The following is a 26530-nucleotide window of genomic DNA, read 5'->3' on the forward strand; positions in this document are numbered from 1 at the left end:
TTAGTGATTTTTCTAAAATTAAATTATTTGATTTTTAAAAAAAAGTTTCTTACTGTGGGCTTGTCTGAATTGTGAGTCTCAAAGCAAGCTGAAGAAATATTTTGAGTCTTGTGTGCATTGCATTTCCCAAATATTTGAATGTGTTTTCCTCTAACTGATGCTGCATTGCAATACTGAGTTGAACTGAACCTGAATACTTTGTCAAGTGGGACAGGAGAAGGGCTGTACCTGTGCTAGATCTGGCAAGGGATCAGTATTCCAGTTTTCTTTCTTGGTGCTTTGTCTGCTTTGGAGCAGCATCACTTGGAAGTGATAATTTCAGTTAGAACTAAATGTTCATCATTTAGGAGCTCTTGTCTTACAAACATTGTGATACTATTATGATGCATTATTTATGTCCAAACAGTGTAATATCTATGCCTGAACATCTCCACTATTCCAATAGCTGCAGAGTTCGTGGCATCTAACAGTGTTCCATAGTAGCCTTCTGTGGATACTAAACTGGTCATAAGCAAAAAGCTCTTCAGAGAGAAGGGAAGCAATTTGCTCATTATTGGTTTTGTGATAATGTTGAAAGTTATGCAGTGGTACTGAGGTGTTTTTCCATATCATTATTTCCATGCTGCACTGTAAAAAGTGGAGATGATTTCCAAGAATGAATGCAACCCTAGAAATCAGAGTAACCTAGTTTTTCACTGAGCAAAAAATATAATGGTCCTGCTTTTTGTACAAGTTTTCTCATGTGCAAAATAGGTGTGATTCTTCCGTAGTTTAAGTCACAAAGCTCTTGCTGGAAAATGGCTTCATGACAGTCAGCTATGTGATTAGGGAACTGCTTAAGGCATTGAACAGAAAATTTGGTGATGTTTAATTTAGAATTAGCAGTCATGCCAAATACTTCTTGGCAGTCATTTTTGAAAAAAAGAAATCAGTGAAGCCAGCTCAATTCATTGTTCTCTTTGGTAAGGTTTTTTCTCCTATGACAGTGATACTATGCTTGCAAAGCACTCAAGTTTTCCAGTGTGTGGTGAGAGAGTCTACCCGCATAGCCCCATGAGTAGGAGTGGAGGATCACTTACTCCTATGGATGCTGACAGAACTCAAAATGTGAGCTGCTTCCCTGTTCTGCACAGACATGTTTTGGGGAATGCTTGGAAGTACAGCTTTGTGTGCCTGTGCCTCTGTGAAAATTATAGGTGCCTCTGGGGTTGGGCATTCACAGAACAAAGATCATGACGATTGTGTTTTGGCAGTTGGCTGCCTACGTGGTGATTGAACGCTTAGTGTTCATGAAGAGTTACATAATTCATGACCAAATGATAGATAGGTACTTGATTATAGTGTATGAGTTGCTTCACAGGGAGAAAATATCAGACATGAGCTACTCTTAGTCTAGCTGAGAAAAGCCTAAGAAAAATCAGTTACTGAAAGCGTAGTCAGACAAATTGAAATGAGAAACAAGGTGCAAACACTTAAATATGAGGTCAATTGAGCTCTGGCAGCAACTAGCAAAAGAAATTTGTCTTGTTCTGTTCCTTTGAGCCTTGAGAAGACTGGATGTCTTTCTGGAAAAGAGGTTTTAGGAGGGCCCAAGGTTGCTGGGTTCACTGCAAAATGTAAAGGGGCTTTGAAATACCAGAAGTCAGACTATTATCTAATAGTCCTTTCTGCTCTTAAATCTTTAAACAGTGTTAATCCACAGCCTCCTGTTAAGGGCTGTGTTTGTGAATCTAAAGGGTTTGTGTTGTGATAGCAGTGGAATAGCTGAGGAGACAAGTAAGTCCCCCAAAGTGTTCTTCCTCAGAGAGGCAACATTCACATCATCAGTGCTAAATTCTTACTCGCTTTGAGCCTGAAGTGGAAGTAGACTCACTTAAACTGCTTATTTTTGGTATGTCAATAAATCCCTGATTAAACATCTTGTAACATACATTTATTTATTTGTTTAATATGTTTAAAGAGTCCATATAAAATTCTGCTCTTTTCCCTGTCAGTTCCCTTACTGTATTATTGTCTGCTCTTTTATATATGTTTGAAAAGTATTTTTGCAAACTTTAAGTGCACTTTTCAAAAGGCTATGCTTTCCATACATTTCTCTTTCAGTTTCTTTAGCTTTTGAGGAACAGGGCTGTACCAGCAACCTGCAGCATGATTCCATCATCAACAAGGGACAAAATTGTGATCCTATCAGTTGTAAGAGTTGCAATATTCATGAATGGAATTCTGAAAGTTCAAATAGTTAATCCCAAATAAAATTGTGATCTTTATCCCACTTGACAGCTACATTTATCAAATTATTAAGAGAAAAAATTGATTGCTAAAAGTTATGGTGTGATCTATTATGTGATTTTATCAAGGTATAACTGTATTACCAAGTGGAAACTGCAGACTTATTCAGAATGTGAATTGGACACACAGAACCTGATAATATAGCAATTATGTTAGTATCCTAGTGCTTTGCTAATTCTAAATATTTTTTTGCTACTCCTTTCTTTTGTGTCGTTTGATTCTTTAGTAGAAAATATAGAGTTAAAAAAATAGGAAAAATTAAACAATAAAAGCCTGTTTGCTCTTACACTCACTGAATTTATCAAACTGCAAAAATATAAAATCAGTAAATGCTATTTATGAAGCAATGGAAATACAAGTCAGTTAATTACTCATGCAAACTTGTAACCTGATGTAAAACCTTCAAAGAATAGATACACAGTTTTGTTTGCAAGAGTATTTAACTTTTTTTTGAATAGTCTTTATCACTGGTTAAATAAATAAAGACTATATTCTTAGTCTTTATCACTGGTTAAATAAAACACTTTAAATTCTGTCATTTGAAACTATATTAAAATTGTCATTGCTAGATATAGGCAAATCAGGTGCAAGCTTTTACAGCAGGAGAATATTGCTTGGGTTTTTAGTCAGATAAAACAATATTTTTGGTGGCTGGTATACTTTAAAAAAAGAAAAAAGCAGCAGCAGCAGCTCTGCTTCAAACAGGTTTGCTCTTGTCATAGCTATTAGTACCAGTCTTTCAATAGTATGTCATGTTGATTGGCAGACACTCCCTTTCCTCTTTTGTGAAGAATAATAATTTTAGTGTGTGCTTGAAATAAAAACCTAGTATAAATGATTTTCTGTTTGTAAAGGAGAAAGCCAGGTTCTTTTTAACATATGTAGATTATGTATTATTGTGTTTCAGGAAAGATTAATCTATGTTTAAAAAAAGCCAAGTAATTTTTTTTTAGAACTGTCATTTATTAAAAGGCATTGTATACCTAGCAGAGCTTCCATAGCCAGTATATTTAACTGGGTGGTCATGACATCAAAGTTGATTCTTTCCAGGTAGCAAGTAAAGTAGAAAAAAAAAATTGAGTTCATGAAAGTACTTTGTCCTTTTTTTTTATCCTAGGATATAGCTTTTTCTGCTGCTGTTGAAGAGCATAGGGACTTCTTTCGTAGTTCCTTAGTTGCTTTTCCTGAACAATCAGCATATATTCCTGATGAGTGACATGAAAGGAGGTGTTGAAATATTTTGATGCAAATATTACATCATCTAATATTCAAAACCCACCACTATTAATATTAATTACATCCTTTAAGTGAAAGGTATTCTCAGATAAGAATGAAAGCCAATCAGACTCACTAAAGAAAAACTATTCAGAATATATTTTTAAAGGAAAAGGAAAATACTGCCTAGACCAAAGTCTGGAACACCTCTTAATACCTCTGCTCAGTGGAGGTATAACAGGTGTCCTGTTGTGTGCCATAATCTTCATGACCATTGCTCAGCGTTTTCCATATTGTGTATAGCACCAGAACCATGCAGTCAAATCCTGCTTTCTTTTCAGTGCAGTTCTGTCCATGGCCCTCCTAGAAGTCATCATTCCTTTTCTGAAAACTATCCCAGTTTGTAACAGGGCAAATAATTTTTGTGGTGTGAGCTGTTGCTCCTGGGCAGATGAATCTCTTTGCCCATATCTAAATATTTTATCTAGGTGTTGGTGTGCACCTGCTTTCCTGTCATTCCTCTCTGTGGCATTCTAGTTTCCAAAGTGGGGAACCATTTGGCTGGCCTTCATGGGGGCTGTGCCATCGTGGATGATAGAGAAACCCTCTTCAGGTCTGAATTTTTGTTGAACCCTTAATGCCCACCTTGTATCTGCCTCTAAAACACCCTTGGACAGGCATCTGCTTTGCAAATTCCTTGCATTGCCCATGCTGTATCCCTGATGGTGCCCATAAAGACTGGTGCTTCTGCAAGGATGTCAGGTTCACCGATGAAAAGAAGGTAATCTTACTCCAAGATACTATTTCATTATATTAATAGATAAAACATCCTTCATGAAGAACGAGCCATATTATTGCCTATTTGGAGCTAAAAATAGGCTATCCTAACATAAAACTTTTAAAGCAAGGCTAAAATATTTAAGTGCAGAAGTAGAAGAAAGCCCTTAAGACATGACAGCCATCTAGAAAGGCAAAAATATTTAATTGTGCTAGAAGATATAAATGCATAATAGTCTGTGGCAAATGTAAATAATAAAAGGAAATACTAGTATTGGAATATCACCATATTAAAATTCATACAAAAGCACCAAAAAATGGGATATCAAGGTCGTCAATAAAACTTTTCAAACAAACAAAAAGAAAGATAATAAACTTACAGGAGGAATAAAAAATAAAGATGTATAGTGCCTAGGAATAATTCAGGATATTTTTATGTGGAGATTGTTCTATACTCTGAACATTTAAATTGCTTTCCTATTATGCTTTTTTATGTTTAGATCTCTTAGTCTATCATCCAGGGAAGTAATACAGGAATTCCAAGAAAGATAAAGATCTTATTTTTTATTTTCATTGAAGTAAATATAAAAAAATCTAAGATGCAACTTGAAGAATGAAATTAAAATTTTGATTTAAAATGTGTGATACATTTTTAATACATGTAGTAGATGAAACTTATTTAATAACTTATATATTTAAACTGTAATGAAAATAATTATATATTCATAGTCTGTGACAGAAATATATTTTTTAAATTTAATTCCAATGAAAATATAAATAATAGATATCTATAAATAAACCTAAATAATACATTTCTCAACTGTGCTATCTCCATTATGAACTAATTATTTCATCACTTGTAGAGTTGAGCTAACAGTGCTTCGAAGACCTATGGGCACTCTATGTCAAATAACCATAGCAGGGTGTATTTTTCCTACATAATGCCAACACCTCTTGGTGGCTTTCTCTGTGGCTGTGCATTATTTAGGGGACACTTCATGCTTTTTCTTCCTGTGAGATGTTACTAGCGTCCCAACAACCTGCACTGAAATTATTCTTGATAAATATATTAAATGATTTGTATTTGTAAATCTGCTTGCAAGTCTTGGTCTGAGTTTCAGATTTTTTATAAGTTACACAGAATTACTTGCTTGTTAGACATAGCTTCATTACTGCACAAATAATGGCAAATAATTTCAGAATCAGAAAAGTGCCAACGTTGTCGTGGTTTACAGCTATCAGCTAAATGCCACACCCCAATCACTCATTCCCACTAGTGGAGGGATGATGGGAATCAGAAGATTGAATCTCAATCTCAAAATTGAGAAAGCTCCTAGGCTGAGATAAAGGCAGTTACTTACATAAAGCAACACAAAGAATTAATTCATCATGGCATGTGGCCTGGCAGGTGTTATCTGCAGGAAAGCTGGGCTCCATGACATGTAATGATGGCTTGGGAAGACAGATGCCAGTACTCCGAACATCCCCCCCACCTTGCTTCTTTTTCCCTCCACTTTACATGCTGAGAATGATGCCACGTGGTATGGAATCTTCCTTTGGTCAGCTGGATTAGCTGTCCTGGCTGTGTCCCTTCCCAGCTCCTTGTGTACCCCCAGTCTCCTCGCTGGTGGGGTGGGGAGCAGAATAGGCCTTGACTTTGTGCAAACGCTGCTCAGGACTAACAAAATCATCCCTATGACATGGTTTCCAGCTCAAATCCAACACATACCACCAACTGTGAAGTGAATTAATTGAATACCTGAGCCAAAGCCAGAACATAGGTATGAGGGATTGAAGCACAGTGTTAGTTTTGTGCTTGGTGCTTTGCTGCATTTGATCATGAGTGAAGAGAAGAGCCCTCAGCAATAATTGCTCCAATGAGTCACAAATCATTGCAATTCCATGCTGATTTTTAAAATTTCTTCTGGACTTTCTTTTTGTTTGCTTTCATTAATCCAATCTGTGCTGTACTGACTTTCCATTTAATTTCTTGACATGGCATCTTGAGTCTTGACCTTTCTAAGTAGGATGCCTTGTCTGTCTGATACTCATGTTCTTTTGTATTTCTAATTTATATTTTACTTCCAATAGTTCTTCATAATTTTTTCCATCTTTTCATTTACCAGATCTTCGGTACCTTTCAAATGCTAAATGCTCTCCCATATATCCTTAGTAACCATGCTGGATTTTTCTGTCCTTTTTAATATTTAGGTTTTATTGGATGAATGTAGATTGCACCTTCTCTAACTCTACCTTAAATAATTGCCACTTAAGGGAATTAAGAAGTACAAGGGAAGGAAAATGCTGACCCATAGACTAAGCAGAAGGAAAAAACGTTCCCACTGGGTCCAATTTCCTAAGAAGGACCATCAGGATAGTGACTCGGACCTGAAATTATGGGCTGAATGACCTCTAAAAAATTATCAGTTCAGAGACGAGCTTGTCTATAACTGTTTGCACTAAAGGAAATGAAGATAGGTAGAAATCTCACTGAAGAAAGATTGCTTCACTTTCTTGGTGAACATATAAGATCATAATATGAAACTATATCTCATATAAATACACTGCATGTCGGCTGTCTATAATTCTTGTATCATGTCAAAAAGCCATGGAGACAGATATCATATCTCTTAACTCCCAGCTGGCCAGTTAGTGGGGAACCCCTTTTTCTCAGTACATCTTCTAAATTTAAGATATTTTATGCATGTCTTGCATTTATTTGAATGAGTATGTGCTCATCAATATCTAACATCAAAGAAATGGTTTGTACTTAAGTAACCACTGCAGATTTAATACAGATGTTTTCATTCTCTGAGTCATTACAATATGATTTTCATATAATTTTCTCTGATAGTAAAAAGAGACCTTAAAGTGAGTGCAATTTTCATATAAATTGCATAGGAACCTGAGCATTAATAAAAGCTCTGGGCTTCAGACAATTCAGATCACTGGTTCAGATTCCACATGTCTGGATGAAAGGTACTGCTTGTTTAAGTGGGTGCGATTCTGGTTCCTTGGCTTTGGAAAGTAGAGGAGGTCCCTGACATCCAAAAGCAGAGTTGCTGTACAGGTTTCTGCAGTATAGTTAAGAGGACTTCTCTGATATTTAAAGAAGATAGTTACTGATTATCACAATGCCTGCTTAAATAACATTTCAGAAACTTAGATTATGGTTGATGGAAGAGGTTATTTTTAGTAGTTGTCCTGTAGTTAAAAGAGTGGATTGCTCTGTAAGTGTTTGGGATTACAGGGTATAATGTACTCACAAAGAATAATTAAGATAACTACCATACTACATACTAAACTGTGTTCCTACTTCTTTTATATCTTGTCAAAATGATACTTCTTGTTCAGTCTGGGAACTAATAGCAGATAACAGTTCTCAGAGAACAGGTTTTAGGAGATTTAAAATACCTACTTCGAAGTAATACTATCTAGAGGAAACATAAAATGAAAGCATCTGTTGATAGCAAAGAAAGTCAAAACTGATTATCAAGTTATCTCAAGATACATTAAAATGTTTTAGGCAAACATTTTTAATGTAACATTGATTTTGGATTTGGCATATGTATCTGAAATTCAGAACTCTATTGGAAGAATCTGAAGTTAGGAGTTATTAAACAATCAGTTGTACACTCAGTAAAATAGTTTTAGTAGTTTCTGGAATGTTTGAGTAATGTAAAATTAAAAAGAAAAAGCCATGCTGAAACATTTGGAGTCCTTACGTATTAGTGCATGTCACCACCACAAAGTGCCCGTGGGATAAAGCTGCTTCTAGTCAACTCAAGTTAGCCTCGTCTGGTAAGGATTTATCTGCAAATCCTTACTGTTACAATAGTATTCAGTGTTCTATTAATTGTTGTTGACCCTTTCTTTTGTAGTCCACCTTCCTCTGAGCAAATTCAGCTACTATCAAAACTGTCAGTAAAATTTGCTGAGCTGCTTGTGTTTGCTTCTATCCACTCAAACAAAAATCCTGAAATGCGAAGTCAGAAGTTTATTAGCGTATGAAAATAATGACATCTTAGTTATCTGTAATTCAGCACAGCCCTATTTGTAGTACAGATCAAGACGGCTAAGACAGGGGAACACAAACTTCTGTTCTCTGTTGTAGTTTTGGGGGGGATTTTGTTGCATGTGCTGTTTCCTGCAAACCTTTAAGCCGTGTAAGTGACCAACTGATTGCATATATTTCTTGTAATGTCTTGAGATATGAGTTTAAAAATTATAAAAGGCAATCATTCTAAAATTAACAAAAAAATAGAGCATTTTTGATAAATAAAGCTATTGTCATATCTGATGACTGGTATGCAACAGTCAACACCAATTGCAGGAAAGTATTGTCAGATTTGGGATATTGGCCAAGTACTCAGGGACACAGGATGAATGATTATAACTTGGTATGACCAGCATAAGGCTCCTGAGGATCTTGGAAAAGCAGAGAGAGCAAATGACCCTTTGATGGAGACACTAGACCTCCTGATTCTGAAAGTACTTCGATTTTGCTGCCACCTTGTCACCAAAAATGGGAGAAAAAGGATTTATTTGGGGAGGATGCTTTTATGTAAGGCAACTCAGACTCCAGTATGAAGTGGGTTTCAAAAGGTGGCTGTGCAGGTGCACAAGTGGCTCCCAATATAAAGATCATCCACTTTGCAATGTCAGTGCCATCTCTCTGTGTAAGCTAGAATGAGATGTCCTCATTGTGACATGAGAGAATTTTAGGCATCATAATATTTTCAATTTATTTTAAAATGTTATCAACTTCTAGACTTCATATTTTCTTAAATTCACAGCTTTTCTTTTTCTTTCTTTTCTTATGGATGATTTTCAAAATAAATGCAGATCCTTTCAATATTAGCATTAACAGATAAACTGAGCTGATTAAAGTTATTTTTGCCAATGTTTTTTTTTTTAAAGAAATCATTGTAGAATTTGCAATTTGATTACCCCTGATGCTGATTGGCAGAAGTAGGTCTCTTACTTTGCTAATCTAGAATTGCAGATGTTATAGAAAGAAACAGCAAATTTAAAGTTGTACTTCAGTTTAAAATATAAAGTTTATGTTGATAAAGCTTTTAGTGCTTGAATTTCTGTTTCATTTGCATACCATAGCATTATATTACATTTCCCAAAGCAGTTCCCTGTTTCTCCAAATACTGTTGTGTACCTGCTACTGACTTCACTGGGCATATATATTTGGTAGAACTTTAATTCTTTAGTTTCAATAGGTTTAACTAATTTACTTTAGTGTTTTGGGTACTATCTCTTACTTTGAAAAGAAGGTAATTGTTGCCCATACACCAATGCTCCACCTGCATTGTTAGAAAGATACTTGATAATAGGTTTAAAAACTACAGATAAGTTCTAATAGGCTTTGGCTATATAGGATGGATAAAGCCAAATTATAGTCCTTATCTTTCAGGATTTTCTGACTATAGATATACCCATATAGCCATTGTTGTCCAAGAAATTACAACCAGAGTCCTTGTGTGAAGAAATAATAAAACATGTCGTAAGCTTTCAAGATTTGTAGTAGCTTTTAAGAAGTCTGAAGTGTTTTAGAAAGGCCATGCTATCTGACTAGCTCATATTTTAATTAAAAAATTAACATGAATTACACATAAGTAAACATAATTTCTAATGCTCTGGTAAACAAGTACAGTGTTATATAGAAGAAATTGCAGTGTTTAGGACAGGGAGAAATAGAAACAATCCAAGTTTTCAGTCTGTACCCTGCTACAATATGGATTGTACACAGCAAGATGTTTTCCAATAATTAAAGGCCTTAGGCTTATAAGATGCTTAGAAGCATCTAAACATGGTTATTGTTACAGTTTAAGGAGGTGGGAGATAACTTAAATGTTGTCTTTTCACTTTCCAGTAAACTTTTATTTTTTTGCTTGCATTATTTAGAAATTGAGTTTTAAGTGTATTGGAGCAGTTATGAGTGTCTCTCAGCAAGGCAAGAACTCTGAGTTTCTAAATGATACTGAGTTACAGGATTTGTATTATTTGGTACATTTTTAATTTTATAACCTGTAATAGATAAGTCAGTCATGAAATATAAAACTGATGTAATTTCATTGTTGTGATTAATTTTCCATAAGAAATACTGTATTTATATTTCACACTTTTTTAGAAATATTTGTAATAGATTTATGCTTCTGTAGTATTGTGATTTGGTTTAATTTGTATTGTATAGAACCAAAATTTCATTACCAATTTTTGTATTTAAAAGCTTGTTAATCTGCATTGATTTCTTAGTTTGGTTTTGGTTCTGAGCCGAAAAATACAGTACATCACTGACTGTTCTATCACCTGACAGCGATTGATAAAGCATCCGTGCAGAAAGTGTCAGAAAAGGTTAATATTTATTGATTTTATGGCGCTACAACCAATGTAGTTTTGCCATCAAAGATGTATGGCCACCAGCAATGGAATCTGTAAAATTGCAGGTTGGATGCTAGTTTTTATTATAACCTATGCCAGTATTCTGGCCTTAAAAATGACAGATATTTAATTTAAGACAAAAGGTTTTCAATGTACAGCTACTGTAAACCTGCAACAGGAATTCAGCATTCTGAAATGAAATCCAAGCGCAGTGCTTAAAAGTTTAACGTATTGGGGGTGTGTATGGAGGGGGGGGAACACAGAACCTTGAATTGCAAATGACAATCACATTTAGCCTTTTCATCCACTTAACTATGTGCTATTGATCTGTAGAAGGTGCCCAAGCAAGTGATAGCTAAAATTATGAGCAATAAAGGGCTTGCTTCTTCAAACAAAAAGTATATAATTAGTAGGAGTGGAGGAGGGGGCAGAGCCTGTGTGTGGTTTTAAAGGCATTTAAACAAGATGGACTGAGTGCAACAGCAGTTTGTAAGAGTACACAAGGAGAAATCTGGTTGCCTTGAAGCATAAATCCATGGTCTGGTTGCAGCTTGTGTGTAAAAATTAGGCATGCACTCCAGCCTTTACATTTATCTCCATCAGGGTTTGCCTGACAGAAAGACAATCTGTTGGTTTGCCTACATCAACTAGGGAGAGGAAAATGTTGTGAAGCTTTGGTTCTCCTAAATGCATCCATAGTTTGCATTTTTATTCTATTTTTCATTTAGATGACTCTTGATATCAATCTTTTCATAACTGATAGTTCTATTGATACATCAGGAAGGTTTGCAAGAAGATAGAAGAATACTTACTGAAGTGCTGAAAATTAGTCTACTAAAATGCATACAGACGTGCATAGAGCTTATAGAAGCAGGTTTGTAGGCAATTTTAGCAGGATGTGGCCCCAGATTTTTAGAATCCTTGTTTAACTATTTATTACATAATTATTATTTTCATGGTACAGTTTTGCATGCAGATTTTCTCCCCCACTTTCTTTAAGGTACAGTGTCAGGGACAGCAGTAACAATGGGTTTGTTTTTGAACAAAACCTAATGATAATTCAGCAGTGAGAAACTCTTATTCTAACATGACTAGTAGAATAAATTACATGGCATACAGTAAACATGCTTTAGATCGCCTCTTCTCTGTACCACATTTTTCTGTTGAGCTTTATACCACCAGTTTGTCTGGGTTCTTTTTCCCCAGACAGCTTACCCATTTTATTGTGCTCATTTAGAGGAAAGAAAAACTGTTTGTCTCCTTGAAAGGCAAGAGAACAGTGAGTGGAAAACTACTTTTATAGCTAAAATACCATTATAATATATGGCAACTAAAATTCTAAAATTGAAAGAGAAGATACAAGAGAAAATCTTAAATCACTTTTTTAAAGCCACTGACAATTTGAAATATTCCCATGAAGATTTCTATTTTTTTCTTCCTTCCTTGAACTTAGTGATTTTTAGAATGATTGTTACAATAACTTGTTTAATTTCAATAATTCAAATAAGATCCATTCCTCTTATAACTCCACCTTTTTTATTTTAATGACTGCGTCATTAATCTAACATTTTCCATTTTTATTGGGCTTCATTTTTTCCCCCTTCTGACCTCTTTAAATTATGGCTATGAAATGGCACACACTCAGCAGTGGCACGCACTGGCTGCATTTTTATATCCCTTCTACCCTTTTAGTCTCATGTTTTTAATTTTTGGTAAAGCCAAGTGCCAACAACCTTGGCTGCATGGTGTCTGTAAGTGACTTCCAGGCTACAGCTCTGGATGGCAGCTTAGTGACAGAAGGTTTTTAAAACACTTGATTTCCTTTTTTTTTACCTTTTTAAATTAAATATCACTGCTATGAACTATTTGTTATACTTTCTAACACCTTCACCCCCAAATTGGTTATTACCATACATAATGATTGATATATTGTTAGCTGATTTTAACAAATGCTTTTGTGGAATTATTACTTAATTCATAATGTAATTAATTTTTAGTACCCAGCAATACAGACTTGAAGCCATATATTTATTTTGCATTAACCATAAGAAGACCGTATTGCCTTAAAACATCATTCATTGAGTAAATAACATAAATTTATTATAAGATTTGCCCACACAAATTGGATATAGAATTAAAGGATAAAGAAGAAAAGAGGTATTTTGAGTCCACAGCTCACTGAATGATTACATGGGTTTATGTGCCCTCCTTTTTGTCTATGTGAAATGGTAAACAAAATAAGGAGCCCTGAAATTCCTTATAGTTCAAATTTTACTTGCACTCAAGTGGCTTGGTGACTGATCTTCAAATATCAGATAAGAGTGGTCCATCAGGTTAGGATTAGAGTTCAGATTATGATTCATCCGTGGTAATGCTGCTCTAAACACCGGTTTACGTGCACTGTGTGTGTGCTGCCGCTAGTGCTGCAGAATCACCGAGTGTCTACAAGAAAAGGTAGTATTTGCTTATATTTCACCAAAAAAAAGTCAACATGATCCAGAAATTACTGCATTATATTTCAGATGTAAGTCAGGGTGCTACTGAAAAACAGTGTTATTGAAGTCACAGTATCAATATTTACAAAACTCATAAAGCAGCAGAGTGTTTCCTCGGGAACTGGTGGTGGAGCTCTGCTGTGAGCATGGAGATGCACTGGTGCATCTCTGGAATACTGCCATGGTAAGAGGTATTTGAGCTGGTGTGGAGAGGGAGATGGACAAAAGTCTTTCCAGCCCCACACAATCCTGATCAGCACTTACAAGCCTGAACACTCTGTGTCTTGGAAACAGAGAAACAGAGAGCCCTGTCTGTGTTTTCCCCTTCTGCCCATACTGGGCAAGGGGATACCTTGCTGTTTGGCAAGTAATGTGACTGCCCTCACAGATCTGTTAGGGGTATGCCCTGGCATTTAATTCTTAGCATTTTTTTGCCATTATTTTCTTTAGTTAATCAATTGCATTTATATTTACCTACAGTTTTCTTTGAGTGTTTCTTGCTATAACACTTCATGAAATAATTTATTTAGATTTTCTTAAGCCTTCTTACCAAAGTTATAAATTCAATTGCATTGCTTTATTGACTGAAATGTTACAGAGCAGTTAGTTTTTATTGTTTTTGTAGGGTAAAATGTGTGATTTTATTGTTCATTTTTATATCTCAGATATCATCTTTTATTAGAATTTTGAAATGTATCATCTTCAGGATAAGATTTATCTACAGTGCTAAGTACACACTTTAAAATGCTGATTATTTAACCTGTAATTCATCTTAAAAGTCAGATTTTGGTTTTTGGTACAGCCAGGAATGTAAGCATAATTTCTCTTGCAGTATCTTTTTCTCAAGAAGCACTTTTAAGAATTAAAATACCCATCCCACCCCTTCCTTTTGCTTAAGGAAGGAAAGAGCAGCAATAACTATCTGGAGTATTGTCTCAACATTCTGTCTTATCACTCTTCCCTTGTTCTTGAGTCAAAATATGGTAGGCAGAAGGGGTAAGGTCCCACTCCTATGTGGATGTACTTAGTTATATAGATAGGCAATTATTTTTGGTAAATAAGCAGTATATTACATATGTAGTAAGTTTAAATTTCTCCTAATTGCAACTTTAAAAATATTTGTTGATTTTGGAGTAAATACAAAATCACAACTGTTTAAAGCTGTAGTTTATGTAACTAATACATAATACACTCAAATACAACTTTTTCTTCCTAGGTGTTTTACCTGGAAAGGTTTAATTGCTTGAAATTCCAAAGTTTCCTGTGGATTTTTAAGCCCAAAGAAAGATATGTCTGTTTTCCGGGGACAGCTTACTCAAGCATCGTATTTTTTCAGCAGCAACTTTTGCACATTCCTTCAATTCACTATGTGGTACTTAAGAATATTTCCTTCAATTTATATCTAACATTGTTAATTAGGCCTCACCATGTTTCAGATGGGGTGTGGATGAGTTAGGTGATGTGTTCTGTTTTCCCTTGTGTCGTCATCTTTACTTTTCTCTACAGTGCAGTGTAGTCAAGGCAGTAGTGTTATGGGTAACTTTTAAATTATTGACTAGGCCAGCTGATATTTAAAGAATATTTATATATCACAGAAATATTTAAACATCACTGGCAATTTGGGGATTTTGACCCAAACAACCACTTTTTATTTTTGCTGCTGGGGAGCGATTGCAATCAGTGTTCAGAGGCTTCAAATTGTCATTTACCTTCCTATAGTGAAGTAGCATTACTGATAAAAGTGTGCTTTATTCCTTTTTTAGTGTCATTTGAGACAGAGAAAAGATTGGGACAGATGCTAAAGAGCTGGTTACACTTTTCAAAGAATGCAGTTATTAATTAATGCAATTCATAAACCAATCTACACAGATAAACTGACTCATTGAAACTTCACTGTGCTGTGGGGAAAAAAAGGAATAGCTGTAATTTTGAGGAAAATGCTCTGTATCTTTCATATCAAATGAGACAGCAACTCCCTGTCTTAAGCGTACAGTGAAAAATAACTTCTTACCTTTGCAAAATGAGCTTTTTTGGGCTGTGTGTCTGTGCATGCTCACATTTGTTAACAAAACCCCGGTCAGTGCTGGGAAGGAAGATATTCTGATAGAAAGGCTCTCAAGATAAATGGTTGGACTTTCAATGTAGAAAGTAGGAGACTGACAGTGTAACCTGTGAAATTGTCAGGAGTCTCTTTAATTTCCTACTCTCCCCTTTTAAAAAATTCTAGTGTATTTCAGGAGTATAGAAGCAATATTATACAGTTTAGAAACAATCCAGATAATTTCAGATCTGTAGCAAGAGAGAGAGGAAATGGGGTAATTAAAGAGGAATTAAAGTCCAATTCTGTAAGCATGTTACATACTTACCTACCTTGTAAATGTCCAGCCTCCTGCTGAAATTGTATTGGATCCTCAATTCAGACACGCATGTATGGATGAGGCCCCTTTCAGACTTAGGTAGGGAGCCAATGGAGGGGCCTGCAGCCAAGTCCCAGCTTCCCAAGGGACTAGTCTTCCCCTAATACAGGGCATCTTTTCTAAATCAAAATTGAACCTATTCTGCTGTGATGAAGATGTGTATTAATAGTGATATGCGCTGCCTTTAATAATGTGGCAAAAGGAAATTGAAATTCTGGATAGGGCTTCATCTCAAAAAAGTAGTTGCTGTGTGTGTTAAGAGTAGAATGGGGGAACAAGCACAGGAATGTGCTCTTGTATTTCAAAAAGAAGAAACAGAGTGTTCCCCTTACTGCTGGCACAACTTGGCTGCTGATAGCAGTATTCTTTAAGAAAGTTTCTTCTGTAACTCCTTTGTCAGACCTGGTCAGCAGCAGTGCCAAATCTAAAATTCTGCCTGTGTCATCTCATCCCTAGATTTGCTGGTCAGGGACATTAATCTCAAACAGTATGTTTTGCAGTAAGGATGGTTGGTAAATACTGCAGCCTTCATTTGAATGAGATATATAAACTGTCTGATATGGATCCTGGTAAAAACTCTGAATTTACAAATTATGTAAAGATGAAATTGTGTGGTTCGCAGTAGCTCTGTTTCCTTGTGCTCTGTAGACCAGGGTTAACCATGCCTTCACCTTAAGCAGGCACGAAGTGAAGCTTTGTGTGATTTGTGCTGTTTCAGCCTTTGTACCATAGAACAGGAGACTGCATGAACAAGAGAGCCTGGATAGGCTTTTCCTCATTGTCCAAAACTGCTCAGATGTAGATAGGGCAAATGTAGAATTTGAATACCTCTTAAAACTGGGTCATTTGTTGCCAGGGGTTGGCTAGAAGGAAGGACACAGAGTATTCCAGCACATTTTTATCATCAAGAATCATTATCTGCAGCTGGCCTCAGCTTAAATAGCTCTGAACTCAGCCATCTTATGGTGGGAGACATTTGACCTTCATCTAGTCCAAGAAAATGAAGAAATTGGTCCTCATTCCCCGTACATACTTGCTCTCCAGGACTAGGCAGGAGTTCAGCAGAGCTGACATTTGGCCTCTTCTTCCTTAATTTTAATAGTTGTCTTTGAAAGAAATTGCCAAATTATTAAATGTTTAATATCACAGCACTTAAAACATATAATTTTAAAACAGTCATGTGTAATATTCTTTTATGTGCATATGTAGTAAAGTGCACTTATATCTTCCTTTGTGTTTGATCATTAGCAGATGTATTATAATGTCAATATATGCTATGAATGATATTTTAAACAAACCTTCTACTGACTTGGCTGTAAACTTGTGAAAAAACATTGGTTTCACCTTAAGGTTTTAATTTCCTTATGTTTAGTATAAAATCAATACTTTAAGAGTGACTAAAATAACAACCAGACAGTATTTACTGCTTTTATGCTGAACATTTCACATCAGAAGAATGTAGGAGGAGTGTCTGAGTTATAATTTAAACATTTATAACCATCATTCTACTTGATCTGGGAAAGCTTACTTTATTAGGTCTAGAATTACAATCTATTCAATTAAAGCATTTCTCAGAGAAGTACTCTGAGTGGTAAGAAGTATTTTCCTAAATCTCAGATACAGACACTTGAATTTAGCATAGTCCTTCACCATTAAATGTCAGGAATAGTTTGTCTAATATCAATAAAGATCAGTTTAAAATTGCTGGAAAAAAATGAAAGAATTGTGTCCACTACATTGTCTTTAAAATAACGTTAAAAGCCTGAATATGGTTATTGGAGTGTCTGTTCATAGATGTATGAGCTAGATAAAGGGCATTTTGCCATAATGTGTCAGATTATTTTGACTTCAATTTTTCATGAAGCATGTTAAGTTAAGGTAGTGCCTAATGTGAGTAATAGTGACAGAATCTGACCTTTGCATGTGATTTTTTTTTTCTTTTTCTATAATGATAGTGAGCATCTGAAGTAAACCTTATATCGGCCAGAAAGTGTTACTTTTTGTCATTTTTCACAGTGAACCAAATGGAGTTGGTTTTAAATCTCGTCTTGTGATCCATAGTCTTTCTTCTTTGTCCTGTCTTACTTTCCAAAATAGAGCATAACAAAACACTTAGGAGTGATCAATAAACCACTTCTTCAAAAAGGTTGCACTACAAAGAAACAAAATCCCAAAGAAACAAAAAAAAATAATACCCCAAAAGGTAACTCAATTTCTGGCTAGATGGTACAATTGGTCTTACGCTGACTATACCTCTAAAGCTGTAAAGATTTCATCTAGCTGTGGCACATTCTTTTCCTAGATTATGAATATCAAGTTTGGAGATAAAAAAGGAGTGAAAGATTACAACTCCGAGTGCGTTTCATTTTTGCCCATTCCAGCTTGAGGAAGGCTGTTCCAGACTGGTCTTGCTTAGTCCTGTATTTTTGTCTCATAACTTCAGGTTATTTTGCTACATGTCCTTGAAAGAATTCCTTTGTCTGTGTCATAAATCCTTGCCAAGCCTTTTCTGACTGCACAGGATGCACATAGGTTTTGTATTGTCATTCACGCCAACAGTACGTCCTCTAAAGCGACACTATGTTTTCATTAGTGTGATACGGCAAAAATTATTTTTAAATATGGTCTGGCATTATATATTATATATATCTGGAATTTTATATTTCACTTTTATATATGTAATGAATCTAAACCTGAACATGGGTACCTTGTAAGTATTTAGTCATGGAAGGAAGCATTATATCCAGGTTTCTAAAAGTCAAATGAAGCCAAGTGGAAATGTAAACAGCGTTTAGTGTTTGGTTTGATCCGGTGATGAAGTCAAGAGAGTTTTGTGAAGCAATCAAAGATTATTTAGTCAAAAAGAGCAAGGCTGTAAAGTAGACAATGTCATATGAACCAATAGGTCTCTCACTCTTGCAACTGCAGGCTGATACCAGAATCACCAGCACCAGCAATTTGTGCCTTTATTTGGTGATAAATTAAAGAGGCCTCCCTGAGCTCATACAAGCAGAAAGAAATGATCTCAGACGTTTGTGAGTCACACTGTGTCTGATTAAGTTAAAGGTATAGGAGATGCAGAAAACTGCTGTGTGTGGCTATTTCTGATATATTGTGTTACGGACACTGCAGCAAAGACAGACGTTGTAGGTTTGGCATACAAACACAATGTTGTTTGATCTAACCAGTGATGCTGAATTGGTCAGCAAAAAGCACCAGTGACAAAACTTTCAGCTGAATATACAATTACGGAGTTGACCAACTGTTTTAATGTATTTTCCAGGGAGCTAATAGTGTTTTCCATAGTCTGAGTCTGCTGAGACTGCTTCAATTGCATTTATCATTTCAATAAAGACTAAGTAGAAATTCATGTTCTGTCCTATGTATTTTTCTTACATTTGACATACTATGATGATGGCTCTTCTTTGCTTTAAATCCTATTATACACTTATACACTTTTTCAGCTCTGGGAAGTGAGTGAGAAACTTTCTAACTGTAGTTAGATAACAGCTATATCTTTTTATGACTTACTGCATTCATGCTGTTCTGAAATGGAGGACCATATTGCTCCTGGATATGGGAGCTGTGCTTGCATCCATTAGCTCTTTGAGGGGAGCAATAGACACAACTCCACAGGAATACAGTGCTTCCTGTGTTTGGAGAACCCACAGTAAGACATTAGAAGCAAGTAACTCAATTGTGAACTCTCTTCAACAATGTACTAGCTCCAAGTGCAACAAAGCAATTTGGTTTTTTACTTTGAGATACTATTTCTTACTGTGTGCACTGTCGTGTAGTTTCATCACTGCTGAACACAGGGGAGCTGCTTATTAGAATTATTAACTACATTTTTAAAGACGCTGACAGATCAGTTTTGTTAATAATGAGTATTAAATTTGCTTATGCCCTTTGGTTGGTACATAAGTGTATCATAGTCCATAAACTTCTTTTAGAGCTTTGTGGATATTTTAATGCCTTGATGATGAATGAATTGTTGTATATCATTATCTTTTTTACAGTATTCATCATGTGTTAGTTTGAGTTGCAGCATTTTCTTGCAATATACATTGTACTGAATGCAGCAAACCTATGTATGAAATAATTGTGCTTTTCATAAGTACAATTTTTACTCTTTTAATTGTAGGGATGCTGATATTTAGAGTGGTTATTTTTTAGCAAAGCAGAATGTATCACACCGCAGTGGCATGCTGGAATTTCATGCTGTACTACATTAATTCAGTCTGACGAGTGTTTGTGGGTTTCATTCTGGGTCTGCACAGCTTCTATGCTTGTTTCACTTTTCAACTGAAGGTGTTTTTTCTGCACTTGTATTATGGAAACGTTCCTTGATGTGGATTTACTTTCAGTGGTGTAAAGGCTGTTTTTGTTTAGGTGGGTTCTTTATCAACCATGTGTACTGGACATTTTTAAGACCAAAGCAGCTCACTATCATGAGGATTTTATCACCATTCAAGCTCTAGAACTGTTCTGGTAGCTGGACATTGCAGTGGTTTTTGGGTTTGTTCTTTTTGTTTTGTTTGTTTGGATTTTTTTCCTTTTCTTTGTTATTGGTCTAGCTGAATTTTTAGTAGATTATTACAGGATAAGACTTATTCTTGCAGCAGTAGAGAAAATCTAAGTTACAGGGTGCTTTGCACAAGCCTTTCCTCAGCTTTCTCTTTTTCCTTCTTTTTTAACTTGTATTTCTCAAGTTCTTTTCCTGAAAAGAATACGTAATACAATTTTCTCTTGAAAGATAAGAGCTTATACCAGTTAAATAGTGAAATAGAATTTTCTATATATATCTTATCATCGACTTTTCTAAAAGTACCTACTTTTGTACCTATGCAACCCAAGTTTATACCTTTTTGGAAAGGCATTTAAAATACAGTCTAGTTTACATTCATTGGTTAAGGAGTATTGTGTTGTTTAATGCAGCAAAATAGAGTATCACCAGCAGTATGTTCAATAAATGCAGTAATATTTACGAGGAACTTCTTGGCCCAGTTCTGAGTAGTCAGGAAAGCCTGGGCACATGAGTTCAGTACTTTCCACTGGAGGAGAAATACTTCCAGGACATTATATTCCTGATTTAATACTTTGCAAAGTATATACAGGTTTTAGACAGGGACATCAGATGGCAAGGTTAAACTGCAAAGGATGATGCACTCTCTTGCCCTGAACAAGAGCCAGAGCAGAACACCGTGTGTTAAAAGATTTGTAGTGAGGACTCTGCACATACATGTTGCTTCTTCTGTTGTATAATTTTGATCTTTATTAACATGCCGAGAATGAGCCAGTGCCCATACAGTAGGGTTAGATAGTTTCATAAACAGCCTATACTTCTCCTACAAGCATTGATTTAATTTTTATTATTAATCTTCCAGTTAAATCTATTTACCTATGCCCTGTGGTTAATTACATGCAAGTAAGGTGTACTTTTGTGTAGCTTTTCACATTTCATCAATTAAAATTCAGAATTTCACGTATCATATGTGTATTTTTAATACAAAGGAGAAATATTTTCTCTAACTTTCTAGAGATGCTGGAACTCACATAAGTAAAAACAGGTGTGTTCTTCCAAATACTCATACTATCACGGGTTACATTTGCTACCTATTTTGGTCCTTTCCAAAATTGTCCCATATTCTGGGTCACAGGTAATGGCAATTTTCCTAGTTTTGTTAATAACACTAAATATTAACCTGTGTAATCTCCAGACGTTGAAATTTGCAGAAATATATATGAACATTTTCAGTAACAGAATCCCTAGGAGACCTGTTTTAAGGGTGTAGTCCAGCAGTTCATTGGAGTTCTAAATTTAAAACGAAATTGCATGGCATGAAAATAAAGGATAAATATTTTAGTCTTTAGGAATTTTTTTGCTAATGCAATAAAAATTTTGCATTTCCTGTGTTTATAAGTGCAGTATAAATTACCTTGACATTAGTAGCTGCAAAAATCATTTAATAACATGTTCCTCCTATGCTAATATTTAGAACCAGTTAAGTATTTTCGTTGGAGTTTGGTATTGTAGATTGATTCTTTTTTTCCCTGTTTTTTGTTGGTTTGTTTTGTTTTGTTTTATTTTGTTTTGGTTTTTTTTTTTTTTTTTTTTTACTATTGGAGAGAATAAAACACTTTATTGCTTTTGAAACATTGAAGTCAGTTAAAATAGGCTTACTGTTTATTATCCAGAATGTAAAGATTGTGATCAGTTTCTGGGTTGCTGCCATCAATATACATTTAGGTTATGCAAGATTTTGTCTTAATATGATCAGTCTTTATTTATGTAAAGTAGAATTCTGACACCATTGATCTGTATTATTAAAATGCATAGAGCAGCTATCATATCCTGAGCTTCTGTTGAAATATGCTTTTAATTGAAGCAGAATTGTAGCAATATATTACCAATGTGAATCTAGTTAAGAGTACAGCATTGACTGCAGTGCTTCATTGTTGTACAATGGGCTCTGTTTTGTGGGACTGAGTGTAAATGTTGTCATGTGTCTATGAGAGGTGCTCAGTGCAGGAAGTGATCATATGAAGACTTTATTCTGAAAGATATGCAACTCCAGTTGACATGACACACTGTGCTTGTCCATGAGAAAAAAGGCTAGAGCTGTATGACATTTGTCATTGTATTTTAGATTAATATTTTAGATAGATAGTTAATACTCTGAAAAGGGAAAGTTCATGCCCATATCTAGTTTAATAGTGCCTCAGTATAGCAAGTAATTCTGAAGGCGTCCTTTAACTTTGCTTTCTAGAAAAAGGAAAAATAGAGGAGGAGGAAAATAGTAGCTTAAAAAAAAAAGCTTCAGGTGATTAAAAACACTGAAGAGAAGTTGGAATTTTTACACCTTTCTCCATCCACAGTGCAAAGGCCAGGCACTGTGACTCCCTGTGGTACATTTCATGATGCTCTTGCTGCTGAGTGCCTCAGAAAAAAAAGCCAAAATTTGAGGAAATAGAATGCTTACATTTACCATTTCCATGTGCCATAAAGGACTAAGCTGATTCAGTTCAGTTCTTACCCATGAATGTCAATTTTCATGTACTTAGTGCAAAACTAAATTATTAACATTGATTTTGGGAGCATCAATTGAGACCTTAAATACATGTGCTAATTATTTACATGATAGGAACCTTAGTTTCAATGCTAATGAGATTTTAGTCATCATGACTATGTAAAGTGTGTTGAAAAGCAAATTGGAAGTGAACATCTCAAAGAGAGTATATAAAAGAACTTTGGAAAAATGTGAAATCATGTTCATGTCAACTGCTTTTCAAGAAACAAGAACAGACAGATCTCCAATACAATCGAAAGGTGGTACATTGGGAATGGACAGAAATGTGTGTGTTTTACACAGTGCAACACTGGAGCAGTGTTTCTCACTGTCACAGGCTATTATTGTTCTGAGTCAGATTTAAAAAATCCTTCACCAGCTGTTTCTGTTGGCTCAGGAAACTATGTTATTCTTCTACTGAAAATGCAGGTATTTGCAGGAATATTAGTTAGGAAGGAAGGGTATGGTAGGCAATTGGCATATCTGTTAATACACAGTCATTACAAGTTAGCAGACTTTCTCTTTTGACCAAAAATTTTTTAATAGTCTTGAATAAATATTGCTGAAACTGTCAGAAATATCTGTTGTAGTCTAGATCTTGAATCAGGTGGAGAGAACTGATTAGAAATACTCTAGTGTTTCCATTGTTCCTGGTCAGTTATCATTATCTCTTGTCCCATGCAATAGGTTTAGTTGAAAGTTTTGTAACTAGACAAAGTTGCATTTCCTATCTTGTTTATTTGCAAAAAATAACCTCCCACTCCCAAGTAAGTCAGGGATTTCAATCTTTAGGGACATATTGGTACATAAATACTGATACATGAGCAAACAGAAATGAAAGTCAGTTTTATAACATGTTTTTTAGGCACTTAAAAGAAATTGTGGATGCCAAAGTAGAGAACTGCTTCCCTAGAGTGAATAAAATTTAGCAATGTAAGTCCAGTTGCTTTAACAAAGCATACATTCCAATACTGCAAGCAGTCTAAAATTATCATCATCAGTGAGTGCATTAATGAAACCTTGTTTTTCTTGTAATTTCAAACTGCAAAAACAAGTCTTTGGGGCATAATAAGATGATAGCGTACGGTATCTGTTTTAATAAATGATGTTCAGATAGGAAATACCATCACATGTTTATATTTTGAAATCTACATTGTTAAGTTTTTCTTTATTTGGTGAATGTTATTGCCCATGGTGGCCACAGTCACAGGCGGAACAGGCCTGCCTTGATGATTTAAAAAACAACCCAAAAAAACCACCAGGAAAAAAAATATTTCCTCTTGTGTACTACTCAGTGACTCAATGTTTTCTGGCTTAGCGTTATTCTGTTGACTGATTGCCACTGGATTTTATTTATGCTTTTTAATTAACAATTACAGTTTAAATATCACATATAAATCTGTGGTCTGGGGGGGGTGGTTGTTGAACTTTATTATGTTGTTTGAGTATGCAGAAATATCACAATATTAGATTTCACTAGATCCCTGCTTTGTAGTGGTTCTCTTTACCTTTTAGAGGATCAAAAATTACTCATTTATTTTGGGTTGGTCTTTGTTCCAGTTTATGTAATTTCACTACAGAAACTCTTCTTTAAGAACAAGAATCTGCAAGCCTTTATTTTTTAAAAAAACTTATTGCAGCTAAGGACTGTTCAACTAATACAGTTTTATGGGTTATAATGAGGGAGCTTCAAATAATATTCACCTTTAATTTCTATAATATTATTGCAACAATGAATAAAGTGCTTAATTACCTTTCCAGTATGTCAGGGTCTTTCCTTTTTCTAAATATGCTATAGGAAATAAGCACAAAGGATTTAAATTTATCTCTTTTTATACTCATCTGCTCACATAATTGATTCCCCAATCTTGAAACCTATTCTTTTTGTCTGTATTCCGAAGATTTCTTTGCAAAGGTCCAGCCCCAGCAGGTTGATTACACACTTGTTACCTGTAATTCAATACAGCAGCGCCCTGTTTACAAAGTCCAGATTTCCTGGGCTGTCAGTTAGGGCAATCAGCACAAAGACCAAGTGCTTTTGGAACTAAATAAACAATGAGAAAAACATTCAGGGCTGCCAGTAACCTTCACAGGTAATTTAACAGCCTTTGACTACAAGGCATCAGTTGCTGTAGATGTCTGGCGAATATGAAATCTGACATTCTCCCTTGCCATGTTCTGCCAATAGGTCCGTGTGTAATCTCTCACCGAGGTTCGCTGCCGCTCCGCTGCGCTCAGCCAAACTGCCTTTATTATGACGGACGCCCACACCTGCGTTCTGTCACCTCCGTGCCGTGAACGCTTCCAAAAGGATAGAGACAATTGTTTACATTTTCAGGGTTAAGCAAATTTAAAGTTCCTCCCTTGTCCCCTCTGCCATTCCTCTTCTGGCCAGCATCCTGGCCAGTGCAATCTTTTTTGTCTCTTATTAGAAGTGTTTAAATATAAAGAGAGAAACTGCTTGATCAATTCTGCATAAATTGGACTCTGTTTTTATTGCAAACAAGGAACAGAGTTATCTCTATTTTTTTGATGACCTTTAAGTATGGACAGATTACTTTATTGTCTAAAGCTTTGGTTTAATGTATTTTTAATTTCTTTTATTTATGATATATTTGGCACCTTTCCTGTCAATTCCAATAATTATTAGAACAGCTGTTTTAAAGACCTCTGACATGTTAAAACAGACAAAAAATAACCATGAAGAGAAGAAAACAGAGACAGAGATTCATCTTAGTCTGTGTAAGAAAATTTCATATCTTTTACTTCAGCAGTCAAATCTCTTTGCAAGCAGATAAAATTGTTATCTACATATGTTTAAAAGTGCATCTATTAAAAAAAAAAAAAAACAAACACACGAAAAACAAGTATAATACTTGTAAGTTTATTGTCCATATAAACTACCCAAACTATCTGACAAATTAGCATTTTCTTGCGTGCCTGCAACATACTTGCCTCATAGAATCATGTTTTCTTTCTTAATTCTTCATGATATATAAGCCTGTAGAGTAGACATCTTGCAAGCTGTTATGAAGAACGTATTCATTTCGTAATTTTTGTGCAAATGTAAGAACTGAAATTATTTGAAAAAAAATTTGGAAATCATTCAAAATGATTGCAAAATGCATTTGATTATGCTTTAACCAGAAACTGTTTTATTTTTACGCTTTCACTGATGAATTTCTGAGCACCTTGTTATGGTCAGTGTAATAGGAGATAGCTGAAAGTGTTGTGCAACAGACACTCTTCGATGCTTGATTCACTATCCACCCTCCTGTTCTGTCTCAGGCAACATGCTTTTGCAGCTGTGGATAGATGTGCATCCATGACTGAACACCAAATGTATATATTTGGTGTTAGTTTAGTTCTAATTATTTGCTGTGTCTGATTTTGCAATGAACATGCAGATTTAAATAATATACAGGTATGATTTGGATTGTTATGTGGTTTTTTTTCCTTTTTTTTTCTTTTTAATTATATTGTTCTCTGCAAAAATAGAGGCTGGAACACTGGCAGACCAGAAGCATAAGTAATTTAAGTGAGAAATTCCGAATTCTTTTGGAGATCCCTAAATATTTGTTGGTCTTTCTGTAATCCCAGCGGAGCAGGGAAGTGGATAACAACACCACAGTTTGCATTGTGCGTTAATGGAGTCGGTAACAATGCTGTGAAGGCAATGATCTTACTAAGAACAAAGTATTGTAAGAATTTAACTCATTTACAACGTGTGGGCACAGAAACAATTAAGGATTCTAGTGTAGAAAGTGCTAATGTGATTGTAAGTGAAACAGGCAATTGGGCATAGCATGGTAACCTGTGGGAAGCAGCCATGTCCTGCGTGGGCTACTCGTGGAAACTTATGGAGCGGACAGTG

The 26530-nt window shown here is 35.3% G+C and overlaps 1 protein-coding gene across 5 annotated transcripts in view; it reads left to right on the forward strand.

The window, feature by feature from the left end:
- The window catches only part of ZNF407 (zinc finger protein 407), a 338979-nt gene that overhangs the window by 244162 nt on the left and 68287 nt on the right, over positions 1 to 26530 (forward strand). Inside the window, exon 9 of one of the 5 annotated variants that reach the window (XM_068193755.1) lies at positions 24845 to 25476. The exons of the other annotated variants lie outside the window; for them this stretch is intronic. Within the exon in view, the coding sequence (XP_068049856.1) occupies positions 24845 to 24954 (110 nt within the window). The 3' untranslated portion in view covers positions 24955 to 25476. Of the gene's footprint in view, positions 1 to 24844; positions 25477 to 26530 lie in introns of those variants that run through there. 5 annotated transcript variants of the gene reach the window in all.

This window comes from Anomalospiza imberbis, chromosome 1 (genome assembly GCF_031753505.1).
Source record: "Anomalospiza imberbis isolate Cuckoo-Finch-1a 21T00152 chromosome 1, ASM3175350v1, whole genome shotgun sequence".
Classification (NCBI taxonomy): domain Eukaryota; kingdom Metazoa; phylum Chordata; class Aves; order Passeriformes; family Viduidae; genus Anomalospiza; species Anomalospiza imberbis.